Source organism: Xenopus tropicalis, chromosome 4 (genome assembly GCF_000004195.4).
Source record: "Xenopus tropicalis strain Nigerian chromosome 4, UCB_Xtro_10.0, whole genome shotgun sequence".
NCBI lineage: Eukaryota > Metazoa > Chordata > Amphibia > Anura > Pipidae > Xenopus > Xenopus tropicalis.
Genome location: NC_030680.2, coordinates 39,685,218 through 39,709,640, shown reverse-complemented (window position 1 = coordinate 39,709,640; position 24,423 = coordinate 39,685,218). Strand labels below are relative to the sequence as shown.

General features: G+C 38.6%; 1 protein-coding gene across 4 annotated transcripts in view; it reads right to left on the bottom strand.

The window, feature by feature from the left end:
* Positions 1-24,423, bottom strand: part of pc.2 (pyruvate carboxylase, gene 2) — a 208,723-nt gene that overhangs the window by 141,309 nt on the left and 42,991 nt on the right. For all 4 annotated transcript variants that reach the window (XM_012962236.3, XM_012962238.3, XM_012962237.3 and 1 more), the window contains 6 exons: positions 14,917-15,052; positions 12,286-12,470; positions 11,421-11,586; positions 10,699-10,844; positions 8,153-8,270; positions 2,308-2,459 (listed from right to left, as the gene is read on the bottom strand). In XM_012962236.3, coding sequence (XP_012817690.1) covers positions 2,308-2,459; positions 8,153-8,270; positions 10,699-10,844; positions 11,421-11,586; positions 12,286-12,470; positions 14,917-15,052 — 903 coding nt within the window. The remainder of the gene's footprint in view (positions 1-2,307; positions 2,460-8,152; positions 8,271-10,698; positions 10,845-11,420; positions 11,587-12,285; positions 12,471-14,916; positions 15,053-24,423) is intronic.

Below are 24,423 nucleotides of genomic sequence, written 5' to 3'. Positions count from 1 at the left end.
ATGAAACATTTGGGGGCCTTGGCAAAGGCTTTGGATCCTGAATAAAATACTCAACCATATTAAATCAACATTTCAGTGTCCAATAAGAGCTTTTTCAAGGTTTAAGATGGAAAAGATGTTAACATGGTCAACCAGGAACCGATGTCTCATGTGACCACAAATGTATAATGCAAGGAAGGCAGAGGGATTATAATTATTGCCAACTAAACTGAAATGCACAGTAAAAAGTGCAGAAACAAACAAAAAAATAAACATTTTGCTGTATAGTATATTATTATAGTATAATTATAGTAAATAATTGCTTAGACAGTTCAGACTGCATCTAGAAAAACATCTAAAAATTACAAAGTTATTACAGAAGACAACTGGTGAGAATTCAATTGAAAAATGAAATACAGTGTTTGAGCTTCCTATTAAAGGTTTAAATTCATATTAACTTTTTGTATGAGGAAGACTGCTCTTTATTTTATTTATTTATTTATAACTGAATTTAAATTACCTAAAATGTGCTTTACTACTCCCAGCTTGAATCAGATACTGAAGGCAGATGTAGGCCATGCCATGCTACTTCCTCAGTCTTTTAATTACTAGTACTTTAAGCTGGCCACACATAGGCCAAGATATCAGAGTTACCATCTCATGGCCTAATTTTATCTGCTTGCAATTTAAGGTGCCCATACATGTTACAATTACAATCTTTCCTGTGACCACGTTGGTACCCTCCACTAACGTTCAGGGCTAAATCGTCAGCCATGGAGGTAGAAACAATAGGAATTCTACCCCTATCTGACAATTCAAAATCTTTTGTCCTGCCTGATTGACAAGACGACCAGAAGAGTTTTGTGCAGTTGATGAAAATAAAGCATTAAACCATGTAAACTACAAAACCTTGGTCATAAAAATGCAAAAAAAAGTATATCAATAACATTTAAAAAATATACCATGCCTTAAAAGAGAAGTCCTCTTTTATGTAAAACGTTGCAAGCAGCAGTTAGTGATTCAGCCCTTCCTAAAGGGACAGTACATACCTAAAAACTAGGACGCACTGAATCCAGGATTTGGTTCGGGAGTCGGCCAAGATTCGGCCTTTTGGCAGGATTCGGATTCAGCCGAATCCACGCTCTTGGCTGAACCAAATCCGAAAATCATGTGACTATTTATAGTAAAGCCGGAAGTTGAAAATCGCTGAACATGCGCCGATATTTAACCCTCCCAAAACCTAATTAGCATATGCTAACTAGGATTTGGTTCAGTATTCGTCCAAATCTGTAAAAAGTGCATTCCATGCATCCCTACTAAAAACACCTTTGCTAAGGTACATTAAATAAGGACCGGAATTACATTCTACCTAATGTTTTAATTAAAGAAAAACAAAAAAAACAATATTTTATTTTTTTGCCTAAGTGTATGCATATGTAGGCCTATGTTCATGGAACTCACCTCTCCCTTCCTTCATAAACAGAGCAATTTGTTCAGAGCTCCCATCTACTGTTAATACAATTAAAAAAAAAAACCTGCCTAATCTAAGCACCAGATTTTGAGCAGCTCATTATCAGGGTCTTCTCAGTGGAGTTTTAATTAGTTTTATCAGTTCATTTGAAGTTCTTTGGGACTAGAAGTGACAGGAAGTGCTAAAGTGGAACTGGCTTTATATTCTTGTTTATTCCAGAAATAACAGAAACCATGGATATTTCTTGTTAAAAAATAGGCAAAAAGTATGTTCAGCACAAGCCCTATTCATTCAGCAAATGCTGAAAAGGGGTGTTAACTGTCCCTTTAAGTGTAGATACTCTATGTCCCTTATAGCAAACACTTGTTTTTATTAAGAACCAGATGGACTGAATAACCCCTACGCAGCAGAGTACTTTTTAAGAGGTAGTGCTAATGACTAGTGGGACACTTCATTAGCACATACAGATCCACTCAACCGATACACAGAAAAAGCTTAAAATAGGATATTCAATGCAAGCAGCAGTATTAAATTCAAAATGTTCCCACAGGATATGCAACTAAAAGAAGAAGTAAAGTGGCAAATGTATTATGCGATACACATGACATCATAAGGAGTAGAGCAAATGTGACCATTCTAGAATTTCTTTACAATAGCAAATCATAATTGTTAGTTAAAACATATAATATGGAACACATACACAAATTTAGAACATAAATTTAAAAGGTAAAATGTTTCAGTGTTTAATTTAGATGGATGATGTGCCTGTCGGCGCACAATGCTGCTGGGCCTGAAACTATTCATGTGATAAAGAGAAGCTGTAATCTCAGGTTCCAAAAAAAAATTATTTAGCTTACCTGTTTTGCCAGTTTGACTGAGTCATGCGTAAGTCTGTCTCTGAGCTGAGGATCCAGCTGTGCAGCTGGGGCTATTTCAACCACCTTCTGGTGCCTTCTCTGGATGGAACAGTCTCTTTCATACAAATGTATCACATTTCCAAATTTATCACCTGAAGGGGAAAATGAGGTAGAAGCAAAATAATATGTGAATATTCTTACAACAGGAGACAAGAAGCAACTATATTTCTTTTTACTGGGAGTTCAGAAGAAAGGCAGATACCTGAAAGGATATACTGCGATACATCCTTGTTGTAAATACCTCTCTTTGGGGAGGCTTGCCTTCAACATAGTCAGTAATATTTCTTAAAACAGAATACAAAGTAAATAGAGGGAAAATGAAACAGGGTAAAATAGATAGATCTTCTTTTTCTTGTTTTTTTAAAAGATCGGTTTAATGTAAAAATAATACAGGGTATAAATAAATATAATCTATAAAGGCTGGAGCAGATGTCTAACATAATAGCCAGAGTATTACTTCCTGCTTTCAGCACTGTAACCTCTTAATTAGTCAGCGACTTTCATGGGGCCACATGGAACATAACTGCTCAGTTAGTTTGTGAGCACAGAGGTCTGATTCAAAAGCAAAATAAGTGAACAGTTATGTCCCATATGCCTGCCCCACCCCCTCAAGTCACTGACTGGTAAGAGGTTAGAGAGCTGCAAAGGAGGAAGTAGTGTTCTGGCTATTATGCTAGACATCTGTTGACTTCAGCCTTTATATATTACATTTATGCCTAACTACCTATATTGAAAACATTTTTTTATTTTGCGCAGTCTATTTTACCCAGTTTAAATTTCCTTTAAGGAAACTTATTGCACTCTGCTAAGAAGACTAGGAAAGAAGATTACTTATCAACATGACAACTCAAATAACACACCATAGTTGTAAAGTAGTAAAAAATTGGTAATGTCCTTAAATAGCCCTTGCAAAACATCTAATTATGTATGATTTGTGGCAGAGTTTAAGGATTGTCGTCCATCAATGCTTCTAAAAAAACTTGCCATTTCAACAGATGAAATCATTGTGAAGAAATACTAGAATACTGGTTAAGCACAATTGGTAGAAGCTCACTTAAATTTAAACCTTTCAGAGAGGTTACATTTTGAATCCATAACACATTTTGTTTGTCTATATACAATTATGGTTTATGGCATTTACTGTATGTTAATGGAGAGATGTTGTTGTTTAAAAATCGGAAAAAGACATGCCAGCAAGCCCTGGGAGTGATTAGGGACTTTAAGGCATCAGTGGTAAAAAAAGGTGAGAGTGAATGATGACTAAACTCTGGAAAACTGCAGAAAATGTAAGTGCTATATATTAAAAAAGGAAGATAATATCTTGCTAGTATATTTAATGTGGGCAAAGCTCCAGAGTAAGATGCAATACTCCCTGGTCTTTATAGTTTAAGTTTTAGTCAGAAGACCTGATGTAATTCAAGTTTATGTCCTGGAGAATGGTATTATAAGTAGTTACCAGCATGGGTTTATGAAGGACAGATTATCTGATCTGCTTATTAAGGGCAATGAAACAATATATCTGTGTGTCACTGACACAAAATTATGCAGAACCACTGAATCCATTCAGGACTTGTCATCCATGCAGGGCAATCTTGACAAAGTGGCATTTCTAGCTGATGGCTGATAAGATTCAATGCCGATAAATTTAAGGTTATGCAGACGGGATTTAAAAATATGCATGCTATTTATACATTTAATGTGACCAAGATCTTGGAACACATGATCATGGAGGGCCTAAGAGAACTTACGGATACTAAATTTAGCTGTTGAAGCAATGCAGGTCTGGAACATTAAAGGCTGTCAAGGTGTTGTCCTGTATTAAAAGAAGTACAGTGGCTTGCAAAAGTATTGGGCCCCCTTGAACATTTCCACATTTTGTCACATTACAGCCACAAACATGAATCAATTTTATTGGAATTCCACGTGAAAGACCAATACAAAGTGGTGTACACGTGAGAAGTGGAACGAAAATCATTCATGATTCCAAACATTTTTTACAAATAAATAACTGCAAAGTGGGGTGTGCGTAATTATTCAGCCCCCTGAGTCAATACTTTGTAGAACCACCTTTTGCTGCAATTACAGCTGCCAGTCTTTTAGGGTATGTCTCTACCAGCTTTGCACATCTAGAGACTGAAATCTTTGCTCATTCTTCTTTGCAAAACAGCTCCAGCTCAGTCAGATTAGATGGACAGCGTTTGTGAACAGCAGTTTTCTTGCCACAGATTCTCGATTGGATTTAGATCTGGACTTTGACTGGGCCATTCTAACACATGGATATGTTTTGTTTTAAACCATTCCATTGTTGCCCTGGCTTTATGTTTGGGGTCGTTGTCCTGCTGGAAGGTGAACCTCCGCCCCAGTCTCAAGTCTTTTGCAGACTCCAAGAGGTTTTCTTCCAAGATTGCCCTGTATTTGGCTCCATCCATCTTCCCATCAACTCTGACCAGCTTCCCTGTCCCTGCTGAAGAGAAGCACCCCCAGAGCATGATGCTGCCACCACCATATTTGACAGTGGGGACGGTGTGTTTAGAGTGATGTGCAGTGTTAGATTTCCGCCACACATAGCGTTTTGCATTTTGGCCAAAAAGTTCCATTTTGGTCTCATCTGACCAGAGCAACTTCTTCCACATGTTTGCTGTGTCCCCCACATGGCTTGTGGCAAACTGCAAACGAGACTTCTTATGGTTTTCTGTTAACAATGGCTTTCTTCTTGCCACTCTTCCATAAAGGCCAACTTTGTGCAGTGCACGACTAGTTGTCCTATGGACAGATTCCCCCACCTGAGCTGTAGATCTCTGCAGCTCGTCCAGAGTCACCATGGGCCTCTTGGCTGCATTTCTGATCAGCGCTCTCCTTGTTCGGCCTGTGAGTTTAGGTGGACGGCCTTGTCTTGGTAGGTTTACAGTTGTGCCATCCTCCTTCTATTTCTGAATGATCGCTTGAACAGTGCTCCGTGGGATGTTCAAGGCTTTGGAAATCTTTTTGTAGCCTAAGCCTGCTTTAAATTTCTCAATAACTTTATCCCTGACCTGTCTGGTGTGTTCTTTGGACTTTGTGTTGTTGCTCCCAATATTCTCTTAGACAACCTCTGAGGCCGTCACAGAGGAGCTGTATTTGTACTGACATTAGATTACACGTGACATTAGATTACAGGTGCACTCTATTTAGTCATTAGCACTCATCAGGCAATGTCTATGGGCAACTGACTGCACTCAGACCAAAGGGGGCTGAATAATTACGTACACCCCACTTTGCAGTTATTTATTTGTAAAAAATGTTTGGAATCATGTATGATTTTCGTTCCACTTCTCACGTGTACACCACTTTGTATTGGTCTTTCACGTGGAATTCCAATAAAATTGATTCATGTTTGTGGCTGTAATGTGACAAAATGTGGAAATTTTCAAGGGGGCCGAATACTTTTGTAAGCCACTGTATATATTTATTGAAGGAGAGGGTAATCCTTTCCTTTAACAAAGGGCTAGTAAGGCGCCAACTAAAATATTCAATTTTGTTTTCTAGTACTCAAAAGGTTGATATAGTGGGTAAAAAATACCATGTAGGTTAATATTTTATATATGTCTGGGTAGGATAAAAGAACCTGAAAACAGTTACAGATATAACCTCACGCAGGAACGCATACTATGGTCTAAGGAAAATTCATATCTGACACCATAGTCTTAAAACACCTTGGAGTAGCCTGTTCTAAATGGCAATACATTAACATTCTTTCAAATATTTCCAGGATCTTTAATAGGACCTCTTGGGGCGTGAAGGGGGATGCAGCTGCATTACTGATGGTCTTGTACTTGCCAAGGACTTATGTACTTTGTTGAAAGCCCTATCACACACCTCATTAAGCAAGCACAAACTGAAAAGCAGAAAGGGGGACATGGCAAGACTTAGCCATGCTAAGAAAATGTTGGCTCAAGGTCAAACCTCTTAACACTCAAAGAATTTCTGTCCTCTTAAACTCAGAATAAAATTCCAGTTAGATATGTATATAATATTATGCATCTACTGTACACTAACACACATACAGTGCATTAAAAAATCCTAAATGTGAATACAGTACATGAAGGTACTTTATAAAAGGTGCCTGGGATTTTCCTACATACAGTAATGTTGTATTCAGCAGCCTAGCCATGGAGACAACAAACCCTGTGGCTGCTGTGGTTCCCACAATTAGAGGGGCACAGTGAGTGCCAAATGACTCAAAAGGCTTTAAAATATTGTGCTGCATGGCTGGGATACCCGTTTCCCATGTTTACCTTTTGTGCATTTCAAATATTTCCCCATTCATGTAAGTGTGTACGTTTGTGTGCGTGGAAAACAGCAATCTTGTAAGGGGTAATTTAGTAATGGTAGAGTTTGATTTTTTTCTTCTCAATTCAAGTTTTTTTGGGCTTAAAAAACTCAAATTCAAGTTATGGTTTGAGAATGCAAATGTTTGGTATTTATTACATGCAAAAAAGCCAGAAGAAATAATGTAAAAATTCACCATCTAAAACCTTGCGAGTTTCTATAGAAGTCAATGGGAGTTGTCATATGCAAAGTCAAGCCATATTCTATTCAGAATGGGGACCAGATGCCCAGGCCCATGCACTGGCTACACAATTAGATGTTTAAGAGGGAGGGGGAAAGTGAGAGCTGAATTGAAAGTTAAAGTACTTGTCTGCCCCACCTCTATGCCTAAGGCGGGGAAGGCAATATATGATTGACAGCTGGGATTTTTAAATGCCTTTATAATGTGTTTGGATGTGTTAATATAAAAATTAATTTGGGTTTCTTGTTTAATTTGAAAAGGACTTCTATTATACAGCTTTTTATGTCTGGGTGACAGGCCTACTTTAATGACTTTGGCATTGTTTTGGAGAAAAAAAAGGATTTGTAAGTAGAATTATTTCCTGTTAAAGCATTCAAACTTCAAGTTTAAAAATATAGTTTCTTTCACAAGATCAGTCAGATTTACTTGAGAAAGTGTTTTTTGCCCCCCCCCCCCCCATTTGTCACAGATAAACGCACAACATTAATAAAGACAAATACATTTTGTTTAATTAATTGTCAGCACAATAACTCAACCAGAACCAGTTCAAGTCATATTAATAAAACTAATATCTGAAATGATATGATCAAGCAACAGTTGCTCAAATCTATTTGTATACAGACAAATCAGAAATATGGTTTAAATAAGCAAAAATGTGCCACTTACTCTTATGTTTTTTCAAAATGTGACTAACACATTTACCATTAAATCTAAATTCATTAGAAACATTTACCTGTTTGTATGGTTTGAAAGAATTTGTATTTTGTAAAAGAAGTCCTTCTTCCTTGTGTGCCTATTCGTTCCCATTTATACTAACACCATGTGAAAGATGAAATATGCTTCTACATAAGGCAGCCTGTATTAATGCCTGTTTTTAACCCAGTACATAGTGTTTAAGAGATTATAAGTGCCGGATGAACACAAGATGGATCTCACACAACTGAAGAGATTCCGAGTGCGATGCCACTTGTGGGATGCCCCTTATCTCATAGGCACCTCATAGGTATCTCATAAGTTGTACCAACACCCATACAACTTATTAACCAGTGCAAAGTCTTCATAAATCAGCCCCTTGATGTTACTATCCATGATAGCCAGGAACTTGAGACCAAAACCAAAAAGCTTCAGTTGCAATTATGGTGAAAAAGTATTTGCATAGAATTAAAATTGTTGTATTCATTCGGTCAAACCTACAGGAATACGTATGCTCTTGTTTATTCAAAAAATCCCACTTACCAAGTATCTGAACTTCAATATGACGAGGTTTTTCAATGAATTTTTCCACAAACAATGCTCCATTTCCAAAGGCAGAAAGGGCTTCAGAGTAGGCTCTTGTGTAATTTTCCTCCAGCTCCTACAAAGATCCAAACACTGTGCATTACAAAGATGGTAAAACAATATAATAAAGAAAGGCATGACTCAAATGTTAAGATAAAAGCACAATCAGAATGGGCAGTATCAATCACTGCAATAGAGTTGAATGTTCAAATTGAAATACCATCATAACATCATGTCTCATGTATCTGATATAAATATTTTATCTTTACACCTCTGGACTGAAGAGGACCTTGAAAGCATTCCTCTTCAGCTTTCTAACTCCTTTATGTGCTTGGGTGTTTAAAAACAACTACCCCCTAGATCTTAGCAAAGTTCTAATTTTTCCTTTTTCTCTATTACTGCTGTAAAAAAGAAAAGGCATGGCTCTCACTTCTTGTTGGATTATTTGAAAGCAAAACAAACTAATTGCCCATAAACAAAACAATACTAACTTCCCAAGGATTTTAAGTCTGCAGAAAGTGAATAAGAGTGGGAAGAGCTTCTATTGCCATAAATACTGAAATAAAGTGGAAGTTTAAAAATTTAAGAGGGCCCAGTATCCTGAAAATGTCATTAACAACTACAAGATAAACATGCAAGAACTATTCATTTCAGGGTCCTTTTCCTACTGCTCATAGCAGCTCTTATTAATATTTCCCCAGCAAGAGCAGAACACATCTGTTTGTTACACAGGGATATATGGAAATAATATATTTCTGGATGCAGATATTGGCCAAGGGGTGGGAAACAATGAGGAGAAATTATGCAGAGGTGAGACACTATAGCTGGGAATATTTATTGCTTGGTAAAACATAAAAACTGTTTATTAGCTTCAAATGCCCTACAGGTTTCCTCCAGCTGTTTAGGATAAATAATATGTGGTTGATATGCAGTTTTCTATAAAGCAAAGAGGCTATTAATGAATAGGTAATAATTGGTTCAATGCAGGCTTTCATATATACACATATTTGTACACCCTAAATTAGGGGTGGGCAAACTACGGCCCGCGGGCCACATCTGGCCCCTTGGCCTTTTTAATCCGGCCCGCCGATGATGCCAAGTCTCATCACGCGAGACTTGGTGTCATTGGCTGCCGGAATTAAAGAGACGAAGGGGGCGTAACGCTGGCCTGGCCCTGCCCGCCCTGGCCCGGTCCGGCCCGGCCCGGGGGTGAGTAAATGTGGCCCGTGAGCCAAAAGTTTGCCCACCCCTGCCCTAAATGAACATGAGCAAAGAGGGTTTTCAAATTACCAAGTTTTTTTTAATGATAAACAGCTATGGTAACAGCGTTGGTAATGGAGCATGCTAGGGCGCTGGCACACACTGTGTTTTCTTTGCAGGCATGGTAAAAAAGTCCATAAGCCTCTGCTCAATGTTGTTGCACAAAAAAATTGTGAGTTTTTAAGGAAATGTTTTTTTCTATTGATATATGAATACAGGTATAGGACCCATTATCCAGAATGCTCGGGACCAAGGCTATTCTGGATAAGGGGTCTTTGGATCTCCATACCTTAAGTCTACAAAAAAAAAAATCAATAAACCATTAATCAAACCCAATAGGACTGTTTTGCCTCCAATAAGGATTAATTGTATCTAAGTTGGGATCAAGTACAAGGTACTGTTTTATTATTACAGAGAAAAAGGAAATCAATCTTAAAAATCTGACTTATTTGATTAAAATGGAGTCTATGGGAGACTGGCTTTCCATAATTCAGAGCTTTCTGGATAATGGGTTTCCGGATAAGGGATCCCATACCTGTACTACAAAATTCACATATTTTGATGTAGGAGGCATATATTTTCTACCCAAGTTTCAATGAATTCTATATCAAAGGGCTTTAATAAAAATCATTTATTGGTATATACTTTAAAGCCTATTGTCAAGGACAAAGGTCAGAATAAGGCATGGTAGGAATCTTCTTGCTAGCATCTCTTCTTACACATTATACCAGCTTACTATCATGTATGATACAGGACCTCTAACAATGCAGGTATTTCTGTTTATGCATGAGCAGGACGACTGAATTAATGCCCCACTCAAGGTACTTCATACAAAAAAGATTATTTAAGGGAACATATTCTAAACACAATTGCCACAAGTTGATTCTTGATTTGTGGCCATTGCAAGCCACAGCTATGGAAATTAATGTACTTTGAAGGTCAGAGATAGATTGTCCTTCTTCTGACATTAGCACTAAATTTAAATAGGGAGTATTGTAAATATGCAAAGAAGAATGCTCGTTTTGCTTTTCTCCAAAATGTTGTCAGTTTTCCAGGACTGTTGTCATACAGTGAAGTCTAGGGAGTCCGGATAGTTGCTATAGCTTTCTGCACAGGCTAGTGTTAACAAATGAGCACCATAGTATGGGTTTTTAAGTCTGGATTTGATATATTTAGGGAGTAATGTATGAATTGTGCACACAAACATCAGAACAGAGACTTCTATATGATATTAAATGCAATACCTCATAGCTCCGCACTACTCTCATACCACGTCCACCACCTCCATATGCAGCCTTGAATATTATAGGAAAGCCATATTTGTTGGAGAATTCCTTGGCCTCTGTCAGGCAGCTGATTGGAGAGTCTGTGCCTGGAACAACCGGTACTCCTGGGCAGAATAACAAAAAAAAAAAAAATTCAGCTCTTCAAATCTGCATAGAGGATGTCTAAGGACAGTATAACAACCCCTGGTGCGGACAGTAGGAGCTGAAAGGGCAGAAATGCACAGACACTGGGCTAGACATATTCTCTCTTTCCCAGGTGCCCAGCAGCCAATCAGCAGAACAATAGGAAGGTAATCGGATAGCAGCTCCCTGACACCTATTGGGTAAAAATGCTTCCAAGCCCCACTTAGTTGTTGATATGAGATTGACACTCATAAGTAAAACACCCAAATCTGACCACAACTCCTCCAGTTCCTCCAGTAGGAAAACAGCTTATACGAAAGCAGTTGCATTGAGAAATGCTGGTTCTCTCTAAAAGCTCAGACTCAGGCACAATGCACTGAGATGGCTGCCTACACACCAAGATTACAACTAAAAATATTACAATTATTGGTTCAAGAATACAATTTTAAATGGTAGAATTATTTGCTATGTACACAGTATAATTAGGCAGAGATAAGCAGGTCAGATGAAATTCATGGCTTCTAATATAAGATATTGACATCTACATATTTTCTTACCTGCGCTAATTGCAATGGCTCTGGCCTCTACCTTGTCACCCATCTTGCGTACCACCTCAGGGGAGGGTCCAATGAATCTTACACCTGCATCTGTGCAGGCCTGAGCAAAATCAGAGCGCTCAGAAAGGAAACCATAACCAGGATGAACTGCATCAACTTCATTCTCCTAATAAAGACACATTAATGTGTTAAGACAAGTGCTTGGGACCTTTTTTTTTTTCTTTTGACAGAATTTCCAAATAACTGAAAAAAACATACCAAAAAAATACAACATTTACTACACATTTAAACAATGTAGCGAGTGTTAGCTCTCCTATAGCCAAGACCAATTCTCACAAAACTTAGGGGCACAGTCCTGAGTGAGAGCCAGGAAAAGAGAGGGTAGTACATGTGTATGGGCAAGGGGCGGGTCAGTACTGCCTTGTATCTGCCACTGCTACATACAAGAAAGAACTGTCTCCTTAGGCTAATGCCCCACTGAAAGATTAGCCACCCACGATAAATCTCTGCTACCATGGGCAACTAATCTCTCCGAAATGCCTTACCACCACCAACAAAGTGAATCACCAGTGGAAAGGCTTAAGCATTGCTTAATTTTTCCGAAGTCGCATGAAGGAAACTTCAGAAAAACGAAAAGAGGCTTTCCACTGGCAATTCCCTTTATTGCTGGTGGAAAGGCTTTTGGGGGAGATTAGTCGCCCACTGTAGCAGAGATTTATTGCAGGTGACTAATCTCCCATGGGACATTAGCCTTAGGTTGGGAATTGCTATAACGACAGGTTTCCCTTAAGCTGCACAGGCGACTTAAATACCAGCACAGGAACAAATCAAAGCTAATAGACATTTCATAGTGGAAATAACTTACCTTAGCAACCTTGATGATATCTGGTATGTTTAAGTAGGCTTGGACTGGCGGCAATCCTTTTCCAATGATATAAGCCTCATCTGCTTTTTGTCTATGCATTTGGCCTGTGTCCTGCTCGGAGTAGACAGCTACAGTCCTTATCCCAAGTTCTGTGCATGCTCTAAAGACACGTGTGGCAATCTCACCTGTATTGATTTGAAAAGAAGAAAGCTTAACTGCTGCTAAGCAATCATTTACCAAAAAAGTCCTCTCCATTCTAGTAAATTTTGGAATTGTCATGCAAAATATTTTAATACTAAGTGCAATGACAAATGTAGCGTTCTGTCACAGCGACCAAACGCCAAAGAATTCCTTGCCACTGTGCAGTGAAAATCGCTGTAGGTAAAACATTAAAAGTGTAGAAACTAAGTGCAAAGTTATTTTCATGGTATTTGGTATTTTACCTGCTGCAATTCTAAAAAAAAAAAAAAAACACATAACAAGCAAAAAGAAAAAAAAAAGTCTGGCTTTCTGCCACAGCAACTAAACAAAGATGAATAAATGCCACCTTTGTCATTGCTCTATGGTCTAAGTTATATATGGTGCAAAAGAGGAAAAGACTGAAGTCTCTTCATTGTTCCCTAATAACTGTAGCCTTCTATGGCGCCCAATCAAGATCTTTTGACCTGGCCGATCGGCGAGTCGACCGATATCGGTCGACTCGCTGACTTTCCATACACGCACCGAATATCGTACGAAACGGGGTTTTGTACGATATTATCGGTGCGTGTATGGCCAGCTTTAGGATAGAGGTAGTATAGGCATTTTGCAGGCCAAAATAACTTACCAGGAAGAGACAAACTATGACTTAAATTTACTTCACTTAGCCTAGATTACCGGTGTCTAACATCTGGCTGGAGTACCTTAATAATAAACAACTACTGATGCAGCTATTAAAAATTACATACTTATTACGTAAGAGCCTATGTAGGTGCCAGATGCTTCACCAAGGTTTGCACCATCTATTCCATACTGTATAAGAACCTGAAATTAAAAATGCAGTGCACAGATTTCCTTCTGGGATATTGCAAAGAACAATTGTTCAAATTAATTGCAGTGTGGAAGGCAATAGAGCATCTGTTTAGTAAAAGTTCATTAAATGTGCCTTTAAGTCATCACTCATTGATGCTAAAAATGTCACTTTCATGTCCGAAGAGACATTTTTTTTCTGTGATATCTGCCATTATTTATGCAAGTGCAGCAGATAATTTTAGTATTTGCAAGGGTGTTTTTTTTTTGCGCTCATTAACGCCAACTTCATATAAATCTTGCAGATTTTTTTAGTGCCACTGTAAGTTGCCACAGTAATGAAAAGTTCATATAGTCCTGTAATTATTAACAAATTATAAATATGTCTTTAAATGCAGTTATGGCCAAAGAATACTGGTAATCAATTATTTTCACATTATATAATCATCAATTAATTCACTAATAATACATTTCTGAGTATTATTTTTCCCCAGTGGACACATTTTCGTTGATCATGTTAAAAACTGATACCACATATCTCCCACTATACAGCAATATTTCCACATGGCTCATATTTGTGTCTGTAAATAATCCATTATCTATTTAAACGTTAAGCTCTACAAGGCAGGGATTTCCTTTCTCTTATCTTTTTAAAGGAACAGTTTAGTGTAAAAATCAAACTAGGTAAATAGATAGGCTGGGCAAAATATGCTTTTGTTCCTGAGCACACAGGTTAGACTGAAGAGACAGCTAACTAAACCGGGATGTCCTATGTGCCCCCCATTCAAGCAGCTGACTAAGAGGTTATAGAGATGTGAAGAAGGAAGTTGTGTTCTGGCTATTACATTAGATATCCATTCACTCCAATCATTGTAGAATACATTGTTGGCTAACTAGCTATAAACATTTTTATTTCACACAGCCCACCTGTATACCCAGTTTTATTCTTAAACTAAACTGTTACTTTAATACTAAACCTTAATTTTAAAAGCAACCGTAGACCCATGATTGTTGTACAGGTATAGGATCTATTATCCAGAACGATGGGAACCTGGGGATTTCTGGATAGGGGATCTTTCTGTAATTTGGATCACCAGAACTGAAGTCTGCTAAAAATAATTGAAATAAGAAATAAACCCAGCAGGGCTTTTTTGCCACCAATATGGATCTATGCAGCTTAGTCATACCAAGTACAAGCTGTTATTTTATTATTACAGAGAAAAAAGAAATCTTTTAAAAAAATTAGAATTATTTGCTTATAATGGACTCTATGGGAGATGGCCTTCCCATACTTTGGAGCTTTCTGGAAAACAGATTTCAGGATAACAGATCTCATACCTGACCTAACGTATATATTTGTATACACACGCATAAGATTTTAAATTAGAAGCAATCACTAAAGTAAATTATACATATTATCATTATAATACTATTCATATTTCAGGAGAAGCAACATGGCTGTTCTCAGAGAAACTGCCATATTTCCAATCCATATGTTTATGTCCCAAAAAGCAGTTTTGACAAACCATCAGCAATCACATCAGAACGCACTCTATGAACATGGGTTTTAAACCATACATAATTTACAGTATGCTCTCTATATATTTTATCAAGTGTGTTTACCTCTGTTGGCCACTAAAACTTTTTTGATAGGCTTGTAATCCACACGTTGGGTGCTCTGAAAGGCAGCATTGAGAACAGAGATGCGCTTCACACCAAGGAAGGTCAGGCCTCCCTTGACAAAACGTAGCTGCGACATCTGCAAATAAGACACACGATCACAAGTAAATAAATGGTGCTTACATGGATATCACTCCTTATATAAAAACATGCTACTACTTTGCATGTTACCATGAACAACAGTCTCTCCATCTTTGTGGAGCTTACCATCTAATGTCACTACCACAAACAGTCAGTCATGTGCTGCCCATTTTTATAAAATGGAAAAAAGAACAGCATACAGCAAAATCAGTCGCTTCCTATAACCATCAATAAGCTTCTTACACCTCTCACCGGGAATTTTGGACCACTCTTCCTTTGCAAACTGCTCCAGGTCTCTCTTATTGGAAAGGCGCCTTTTCCCAACAGCAATTTTAAGATCTCTCCACAGATGTTCAATGGGATTTAGATCTGGACTCATTGCCTAGTACAACCCCAACTAAGTACAGTGTCTAATCTCTTGTGGGTTTCTTCCCTGGAGGGCTTAGGGTAGCATTTGCTAAATTTGATATTTATTGTGGATTATATTGGCAGTAACCTCACTATAGCAGCAACATGGTGTTACTTAGGCTACAAACAGACATATATACTGGCAATTTTCTGCCCTTGAAATGCATATAATATAAAGATCCATACTGCGTGCAGAAAAGGCACATCCCTTTTTCCTAAACTGAAGCACCTAGCATGGCATGGAAATTTTTGTGGGGTGGTCATTATTAGGCTTGTGGCATGTGTTGTGTAGTTGCCATCTGTGCATATCCAGAAATAAACAGTGGTAAAAATGCTGCTAACTGCCCTTCATCCTTTTTATACAGACATATGGACAAAGGTCTTCTTGTTTGGCCCCCTTGCAAGGTCAGCAGATATTACTATATAGATCATATTTTAGCTGACTAGCACAACATTGTCTTTTTGCTGCACCGACCGGAAGGGGCAGGGCTGTGAGGTAGGTGGAGTGGTGATGTACAGGAGGTGGGACTGCGATGTAAAAGGACCAAGATGGTGACAGATTGCACAAATTTCAGGAGTAGGGGAGAAGATAAGCTAGAAAAAAGGGGTTTATGGTTGGAATGACACATGCAATGCTGGTATTTTACTGGCTAGGCTAGTGACATACCTTCCAGGTGGCAACCCTTTGTAAGGACAAAAGCTACAAGGTGTAGAGTTAAAAGAACACGTCACTGTAGTGTTGCCACCTGTCCGGTTTTTACCCAGACAGCCCAGTTTTTGGCAACGGCTGCCCGGGTCAAAACCTCGTGCCCAGTTTCCCAAATTAGGAAAATCGGGCAGGACTCGGTAACATATTAGCCCCCCCCCCCGGCTAAGAAAGCTGGCAGAGGTGGCTACCCTATTTCACGGAGTAATTTAGGACTTGCGAAACAACAATTGTTTTGCTTTCCTCTTCCTGCGCAATAACCAATGGTACTTATATCTCAGGAATTCTCTCTTGTTTTTCCTTTATAAAAATCTCAACCAAGGTCAAGCAAATTGTTTCACCTTATATGACTAAACACAATTACTTAAAAAAATAAAGCTGCCTGTGCAGAGTAGATTTACTGTACCATATTTACTGGAGATTTAGGGTTCAAGTTTTTAGTGGCTGAATAGCTATTATGTTTAGGTTTAATAAATGTATATACAATATAAAAGAAACAACAACAAAAAACTCTCATACATATTTTTTTTTTTACATAGACTTGTACAGCTATAGGATCTATTCTCTGGAATGCTTGAGACCTGGTCATATAAAAATCATCATTCTGTAATTTGGATTCCTAAACAGTAACACTAAAAAGGTAAAGTGTTTTAAAATGATGAAAGTATAATGCACGGTTTCCCTACACTGGTGAAACTGTTGTATTTGCTACAGAAAGAAAGTTTATATAAATAAGCTGCGGTGTAGCCACAGGGGCAGCCATTCAAGCTGAAAAAGACAAAAAAGGCACAGATTACACAGCAGATAACAAAACTCTGTAGAATACAATGGTGTTTTGCAACGTTTATCCATTACCTTATCTATGTAATTTGTGCTATCCAGCCCTATTTCAGCTTGAATGGCTGCCCAAATGGCTGCTCAAATGGCTACACAGCAGCAAACACACAACTTTTTGCCAGTGCGGGGCAACAGTACATTCCATTTTAACTACTTTGGTGTTATGGTTCCTTTAGTCTGCTAAAATCCTTTAAACATTAAACATAGCCAACAGGATTATTTTGCCACCGAAATGGATTGATGCAGCTTAGTTACCATCTAGCAGAAAATGCAGTGGCAACTACCATGCATGTATGTGCCTATCAACAAATATTAATAAGTTATGGATGGGGAAACAATATAGAACAATATAAAGATCAAACAAAGTAATTCTTTGTAGTTTTAGTAAATCTGATTTTTAATACTGCAGTACATCTCAAATACTGTATATATATATAAGTACAGGTCAGCGTGGTTTTTATGTGTATCATATTGCATCAGACATATTAGATAAAAAATGAATACCTTGGTGTACTTGGATAACGAAATGGCTGATGGACAAAGTAGAAAGAGGTGATAATTTATTTTCTAGAAGATTCAGTGTTGTTAATGGAGTTCCTTAGGGGTCAGTTTTTAGCAGACTCCACTAACGTTTTAATTTGTATGTAAATGACCTTGATGCGCAGCTTGAAAGTAGTTTATCTGTGTTTGCCGATGATAATAAAACTCCCAGAACCATAGTTTCCACACATGATTCTTCAGAATTGCAGGAATAAGCTTTACATTGATTAACACTTAACTACAACGTTATGCATTTGGGCCAAAGTAATAATGCGTGCTGGTTATAATCTAAATGGCATTGTGATCAGACCTTCCACACAAAAACAAGAATTTAGAACATCATACAAAATCAGCTACTGTCTGCCAGGGCAGGGTAGACATGTGCCTAAGGCACAGTGGTGGGGTGCAGTTCTGGTTGGCTGACAGAACTCGTCCGTAGGAGTAAAGGTAGTGCTTGTGGGCAGGATTGACTGTATGGTTGCCACCATCTATGTTAGAACGCATTACAGATATATTACAAGGTTATGCTTTGGCCTTGATTATTGCCTTCTTTTATCAGGCACCTTACTAGAGTCCACCTCAAAGTGCTAAAGGACACTTGTCCACAGTAAGCCCCCACAACAAAGAGAGCTTATGTATTGTTTTATACAAACTCGCGGAAAAAGGTGGAAACCTAGCAAGATAATGTCACTGGCAAGAGATATTGGGGTTTGCTGAGGAAAACTTCCAGGCACCACAAGTTCCATTAATCTTTTTCATGTAGGTATCCCCACCCCGCTCAATACCTTTTATGTCATTCAGAGGCACAAGGTAAGAAGCGCCTGGAGGTACAGCCCGCACTGGAGCTCTGTCCCATTTGCCTTCCTTAGGTGCTCAGTGCAACGAGGCACAAGTGCTGCTAGATTGAGTAGGGACATGCTTAATGACCCTCCTAAGAAAAATATTAGGGGAACTCTGGAAGTAACAAAACAGATATTAACTTAGGGGTTTCCTTGCGGCTCATAGTTTTAATGTTCTATGATCTCAGTTGTGAGGCAAGTACAGGCTACTATGTAATGTATAGATTTTATCACCAATTTATATTAATCCTGGTAGAAATGTAACTTTCGGGCACTTTATTGCTTGCACTGGAGAAGATTAACCACAAGAGATAAAGCTTCCAGTTTGCCAGCAGCCTTTTTTGCTGCACTTTCATTCTTAAATGAGCCCTTAACCATAACTCCATGGTTTTTCTACAAAGCACAGCTGTTACCTCATTTACACAGAGCTTTTTAAAAGTGCCATTCCAATCATTCGGCTTATGACTTTCTGTGGAAGCAATGAAAATAATGTAAAACCATTTTTGCACAGACCTGAATTTCCTATTATAATTGTGTGATATTTTGGATTGAGGCTTTGGTCAAAGTCCAAACAGCTGCTCAAGCAAATGTAGCATATTCAGAGAAACGGAGCACTGTAGGTTCTTTTATTAACTATTAAAAGGGGGATACAGCAATAGTCTGGAAGCAAATAATGCATCTTGGTTTACTGCATGAAGCAGTAAGAAAAGAAAAAAAAGATTCTTATAAAACATTTACTTTAGTTCTGCAGTTGTAAAATACAATGCCTTTGTGAATGCCTAAAAAAAGCTGAAAATATTATTGCAGAAATAAAGACTTCTAATCAGGGTCGGACTGGGCTGCGGGGAAGAAACCTGGTGGGCCGCGGTTTGGCCAGATCTGACCCTTGCCAGCACTCCCCCGGCCGACAGTGTTCCTCCCCTGACGGGTTATTCTTACGCGCGCTCAGGGGAGGACGTCGGGGCCCCTACGAGGGTGTGGGGGACAGGGCTGGCAGGGGCACTTGCAGGGCCCCTGGTGAGGCAGCCCCAGTGGGCCCTGCACCCCCCCAGTCTGCCCCTGCTTCTAATACAGACAAACAAAGTTTAGATCCACATCACACGGGACATTTTGATCACTGTGATCCTCAGATCCTACAGCTATTAACATGCCTTTTTCTGTAGACAGACACATCATGATTAATATTCATTTCTCAGCACAAGCATGTGCCAGGGCCATTGCTTTTCCAATGCATATCAACAGAAACCAGATATCAGTGGTATAACTAAAATAAAACACTAAAAATAAAACATGAAAACCACATGTAAATTGTCTCAGAATATCAATGTCTATGTCATACTAAAAGTTAATAGTAGCAACAGGCAGATTTTGCCCCAATATCAATTGCAAACAGCACAGGCTGTGCCATGAATAGTAAGCGCTACATGTGATCTGAACCTAAAAAATTTATGAAACTGCAAAGGGGAGTGAAGATTAGATCTGTAACTCTTATTGCAGTATATCTAAATAAGAAGAGGTATCTGATATGATTAAGCCAGTTAAGTGAGGGATCAGCCTTACAGGGCAGTAAGACAGGTAGAAAGCATACGTTATTGACTGCTGTATAATCACTAACAAGTACGGAGTGCTACAACACAAATGTTCATGAACATCCTTTTAGATTAAGTCCACAGAGATTATGGACAGGTTGGAGGGTCATGAGTAGGGTTTGCCACCTGGCCGGTATTTTACCAGCCTGACTGGTAAAAATGGTACATGATGCCAGTCATTAATAGGAAAAAAACATAAAATATAGAAAGGCTGGTATTTTTTCCCAAAAAAATGCTGCAGTCCTAGTCATGAGATCTAGCTCCTGGGACTCCAGTGACACAGTCTTAAGGATTTTATCAGTAGGGATATAAATTCTGACGCCATGTTTTAGATCACTTACTTGCAGGGAAATATCAGTTCAGAATAGGGGTAAACATGACAATTAAGTGTGTTTTCTTCAAATGCAACTAAACTCTGAAAAATCTCCTGGTGACACATTAGCCTTAAGCAATAAGGCAAGGTGCAATGGGTGAAACCTCATGGCTACAAAAGTACATTGTACAGGCAAACATGCCATTTTCCAGAACCTTTAGCATCTTCTTTTAGTTGGAATTTACTATAGCAGACTAAGCTCCAGGAATAAAAAGTGAATTTCTACATGCAAAAAAAAAAAAAAAATCTATAATAAACGCATTTTTAAAATGCATTGGGTAAGACACTTGGCAGTGATCCAAATACATGTTTAATCTTCTTAAAATGCTTTACAGACTCAGACACACCTGTATCTATGCCTGTCCCAAACTGTAGATTAAAATGCATCTAAATTCCAGCATACAAATACATTTGTCTTAGGCCAGTGCCACACAGCCTTCCTCTTTGCCTGTACCTGGAACCATTGTGTCAGCGCTGGTACAGACACAAGTGACGGATATCAGCTCCAAATTCTGCCGCGTGTGCCAGCACTTGGGCCAATGCAGTGGTTCTGGAGGCAGGTAAAAAGTCTAGGGGCCGATTCTCAGCCTGCTGAATCAGTGTGGCGTCAACCTTACTGTGCCCTCAAACTAACCAGCTACTATAGTACTTTAAAGATACTGTAAATACAGAGAAGACCTCAGTCACCAAATTCAATGCTGTTCTGTGTAATTGTGAGCCTATTTTTTCCATACAAGGTTTTGAAAACATATCCCTTATTATAAATACAGGTTTTATAGAAGGCATTCTTTTTTATTATCCTGCTCTTATAGATTTAATATTTATTCTTGCAGGACAATAAATGATTATTACACAGCACCAACTGCCATTGTTAGCAACTGACCAAGAGTTTTGCATTTTGCCTGAATATATTAGACAGTTCAGATTGCCAATTCAGATATCTTTGCATTATCTATATGTGCACAGACTTGATGTCTACTCTGAGAAAAATAACACTTTACACAGCCATAATCTAGTGTAAATGGTGAAAAAGCAGACTTTAGCCTGATGGCCTTTCTCCTACTTGGCAAGAGTAAGCACCTTTACATATTGACAAGCAGATCTATGTTGTCGCCCTTTTACAGTTACGCAGCTATAGAACTGTAAACAAAAGTGAAGGACAAAGCAATTTGAACAAGAGTTTAAAACGACAATAAAATACTTAGGGCAAATACATTATCTTTCTTTATGTTAAAACATAAACCTATTGTGTAAGTATTGAGAAAAAGACAAAACACAATAAGAGAATAATTTATGCAAACTACATTTAGAGTAAAAGATGGCCTATTTTTTCCTAAATAATTCCACATACAAGGGTTCAGCTATGGGTATTCATTTTGTGCTATGTTTTTGTAAATTCACATTACCTACAATCCATCTGTACAAGCAGTGTGTTTCCATCATTACTTGATGCATCATTAAGTGAACAGTTATTATGTGCAAGCCACGAGTGCCTGTTCTAAACACCTCAATGAAGTTAGATGAAGCGAAGATTAGCCTGAAAATGCATGTTTTCTCATTTTTCAGGCCAGTCTCCACTCCATGTAACAGCATTCAGGAGCGGATCTGCTTCTCTCCACCTGCCTAAAAACAGAGATGGAGAAGCAGACCAAAACTTAAGTGTGCCCTTGCCCTAAGAGATTTGTAGTGTTAGGCTAGGGCCATAATACCCGATACTGATACTGGGGTTTACTGGTGAATAGCTGCTTATAAACTTCATGTGTATTCAAGTCATGTCATTATTATTAGGTTTTTGCTCAAAATAGTGTGTGCGCCATTAGCCTGAGGCATGCTTTCCCAAAGCATAAATGAGGCAAACCAATGAACAGTGGACCCAAACTAAAGGTCGGCTGGAGAATAATATGAGAGGAATGTTTATTTGGTTCTAGACATTCTGGAAAACCAATCTGGAGGTCAGTTAAGGAAAAAGATGTGCTATTTATGAAAAAGAGAGATATTGTCTTCAGAGCAATGATTACTATTACCCAAAAGCAATGAGAAATATTGTGTAATGTAGCCTAAGGGGGCCATATACTAACTGTTGCGAAAAAAAAGTTGCAAATTTTTAGATATTTACTATGCGTCCACAATTTGGAAGCTAAAGCTTGCAGAGATTGCGTAGAAGTCAACGGCAAGTGTCCCTTCCCTGCAGAACTTTGGATTTTGACACTGCTCTTTTGTGCGAAAAAGTTGTGATCTTCAGTTCAGACTTTTTAGAAAACATCAGACATTTGCGGAAATTAGTTTAGTCAAACTTTTAAATAATAACAAAAATGAGAATATTTTAGTAAATTTGCCCCAAGGGGCTGATTTACTAAGACATGATTTCGAATTGGAAAAATTCCGATTGGAAACGAACATTTTGCGACTTTTTCGGTAATTTTGCGATTTTTTCTTATTTTTTGCAATTTTTTCGGCGCCTTTACGATTTTTGCGTAAAAACGCGAGTTTTTCGTAGCCATTACGAAAGTTGCGCAAAGTCGCGATTTTTTCGTAGCGTTAACACTTAAAAGGCGCAAGTTTTAACGCTACGAAAAAATCACGACTTTGCGCAACTTTCGTAATGGCTACGAAAAATTCGCGTTTTTACGCAAAATTCGTAAAGATGCCGAAAAAAATCGCAAAAGATACGAAAAAATCGCAAAAGATACGAAAAAAAATCGCAAAATTACCGATCATTACGAAAAGAACGCAATCGGACGCATTCGGCCCGTTCGTGGGTTAGTAAATGTGCCCCTAAGTGTTGGAAACAAATATTTTACTTTGCTGCTTAGGGCAATGGCACCTGTTAAATCTGCAATATATCTGTTCTACTGTGGGCGTCTAATCTCCTGCAAATGCTTTCCCACCAGCAATAATGTAAATCTCTGGTGGGAAAACATTTTGGCACCCCCCTGTGATTTTACCTTTCCTTCTCCTTTAAACTGCCCCCTCCTGGTTTGATATTCACCTTAAAGGCTTATGTAACGCATCTGCCCCATGATGCATTGATAGAAACCACATGTGTCAGTGCTCACTCAGGGCTATATCTGAAATCATAGAACACCAGGTGACATGTTCTGTGAGCAATGACAGACAAAAGTTTCAAAGAACATGGGCTGCTGGAGAAAATGCCACGTGCAACATCAGCTCTGGGAGCAGGCAAGGTAGAAGATGATGCCAGTGTAGGGGCTGATTCTTGGCCTGCGTTTTCCCGCAGGCTGTGAACCAGCCCTGTGTGGCATCAGTCTAAAGGTTATGGGCAAATTTTGTGCTCCCATTGGGAAATCTCTTTCCAGGTACAGTACTCACCTAAATGTTTCCATTTACTTACTGACAAACATAAACAATAGTTTATTTTAATTTATGGCAGGGATTTTACAACCAAGATCAAAGCCACTCTTGGGTATTGTCACCAACCAAACCACTCTTAGGTATTACACTGCCCTTAAATCAGCAGCTAGAGATGGGGATTGTATTAGAACCTTACCAGTGTTGCACTTGCTGGTAAATTTGTTATTACACCACCTTTTCTCCCTTTCCCCAGAGGGGAGGGACCCTGTAGTGTGCTTAGAAAATCCTGTTTCACAGTAACCCTCTTAGCTAATAGTGATGCTATGACATGTACAGTAGAAAAGAAAATGAACCGGATTTCAGCTGGTCTGTCTAGACCATCTGGAGGGAAGGGTCACCAGGCTATCAGTCACTACATGGCCCAAGGCCATGGTGGGCCACACCACCACAGCACTGCCCCCACACCTAAGTCTGGAATCTGTCTCAATGGCAAAGTTTACTGCACTCTATCTTACCTTGCCAATTTTAATTATCTCCTACACTGCTGGTACACAAATATTCCACTGCAGGCAGGTACTTGTCTCTCCAGCCTGGTGACAGCTGGACATTACAATATGCATACAGCAGCAATAGAATAGAAAGACAATAGATTAAAAGGGTACAAGAAATGTGTGGCAAATCAGCTATGCTCTCTGACTAATCTGCCCATGGACTGACATACAGAGAGTGTACAAGGGGCAACACATAGGGGCACATTTACTTATT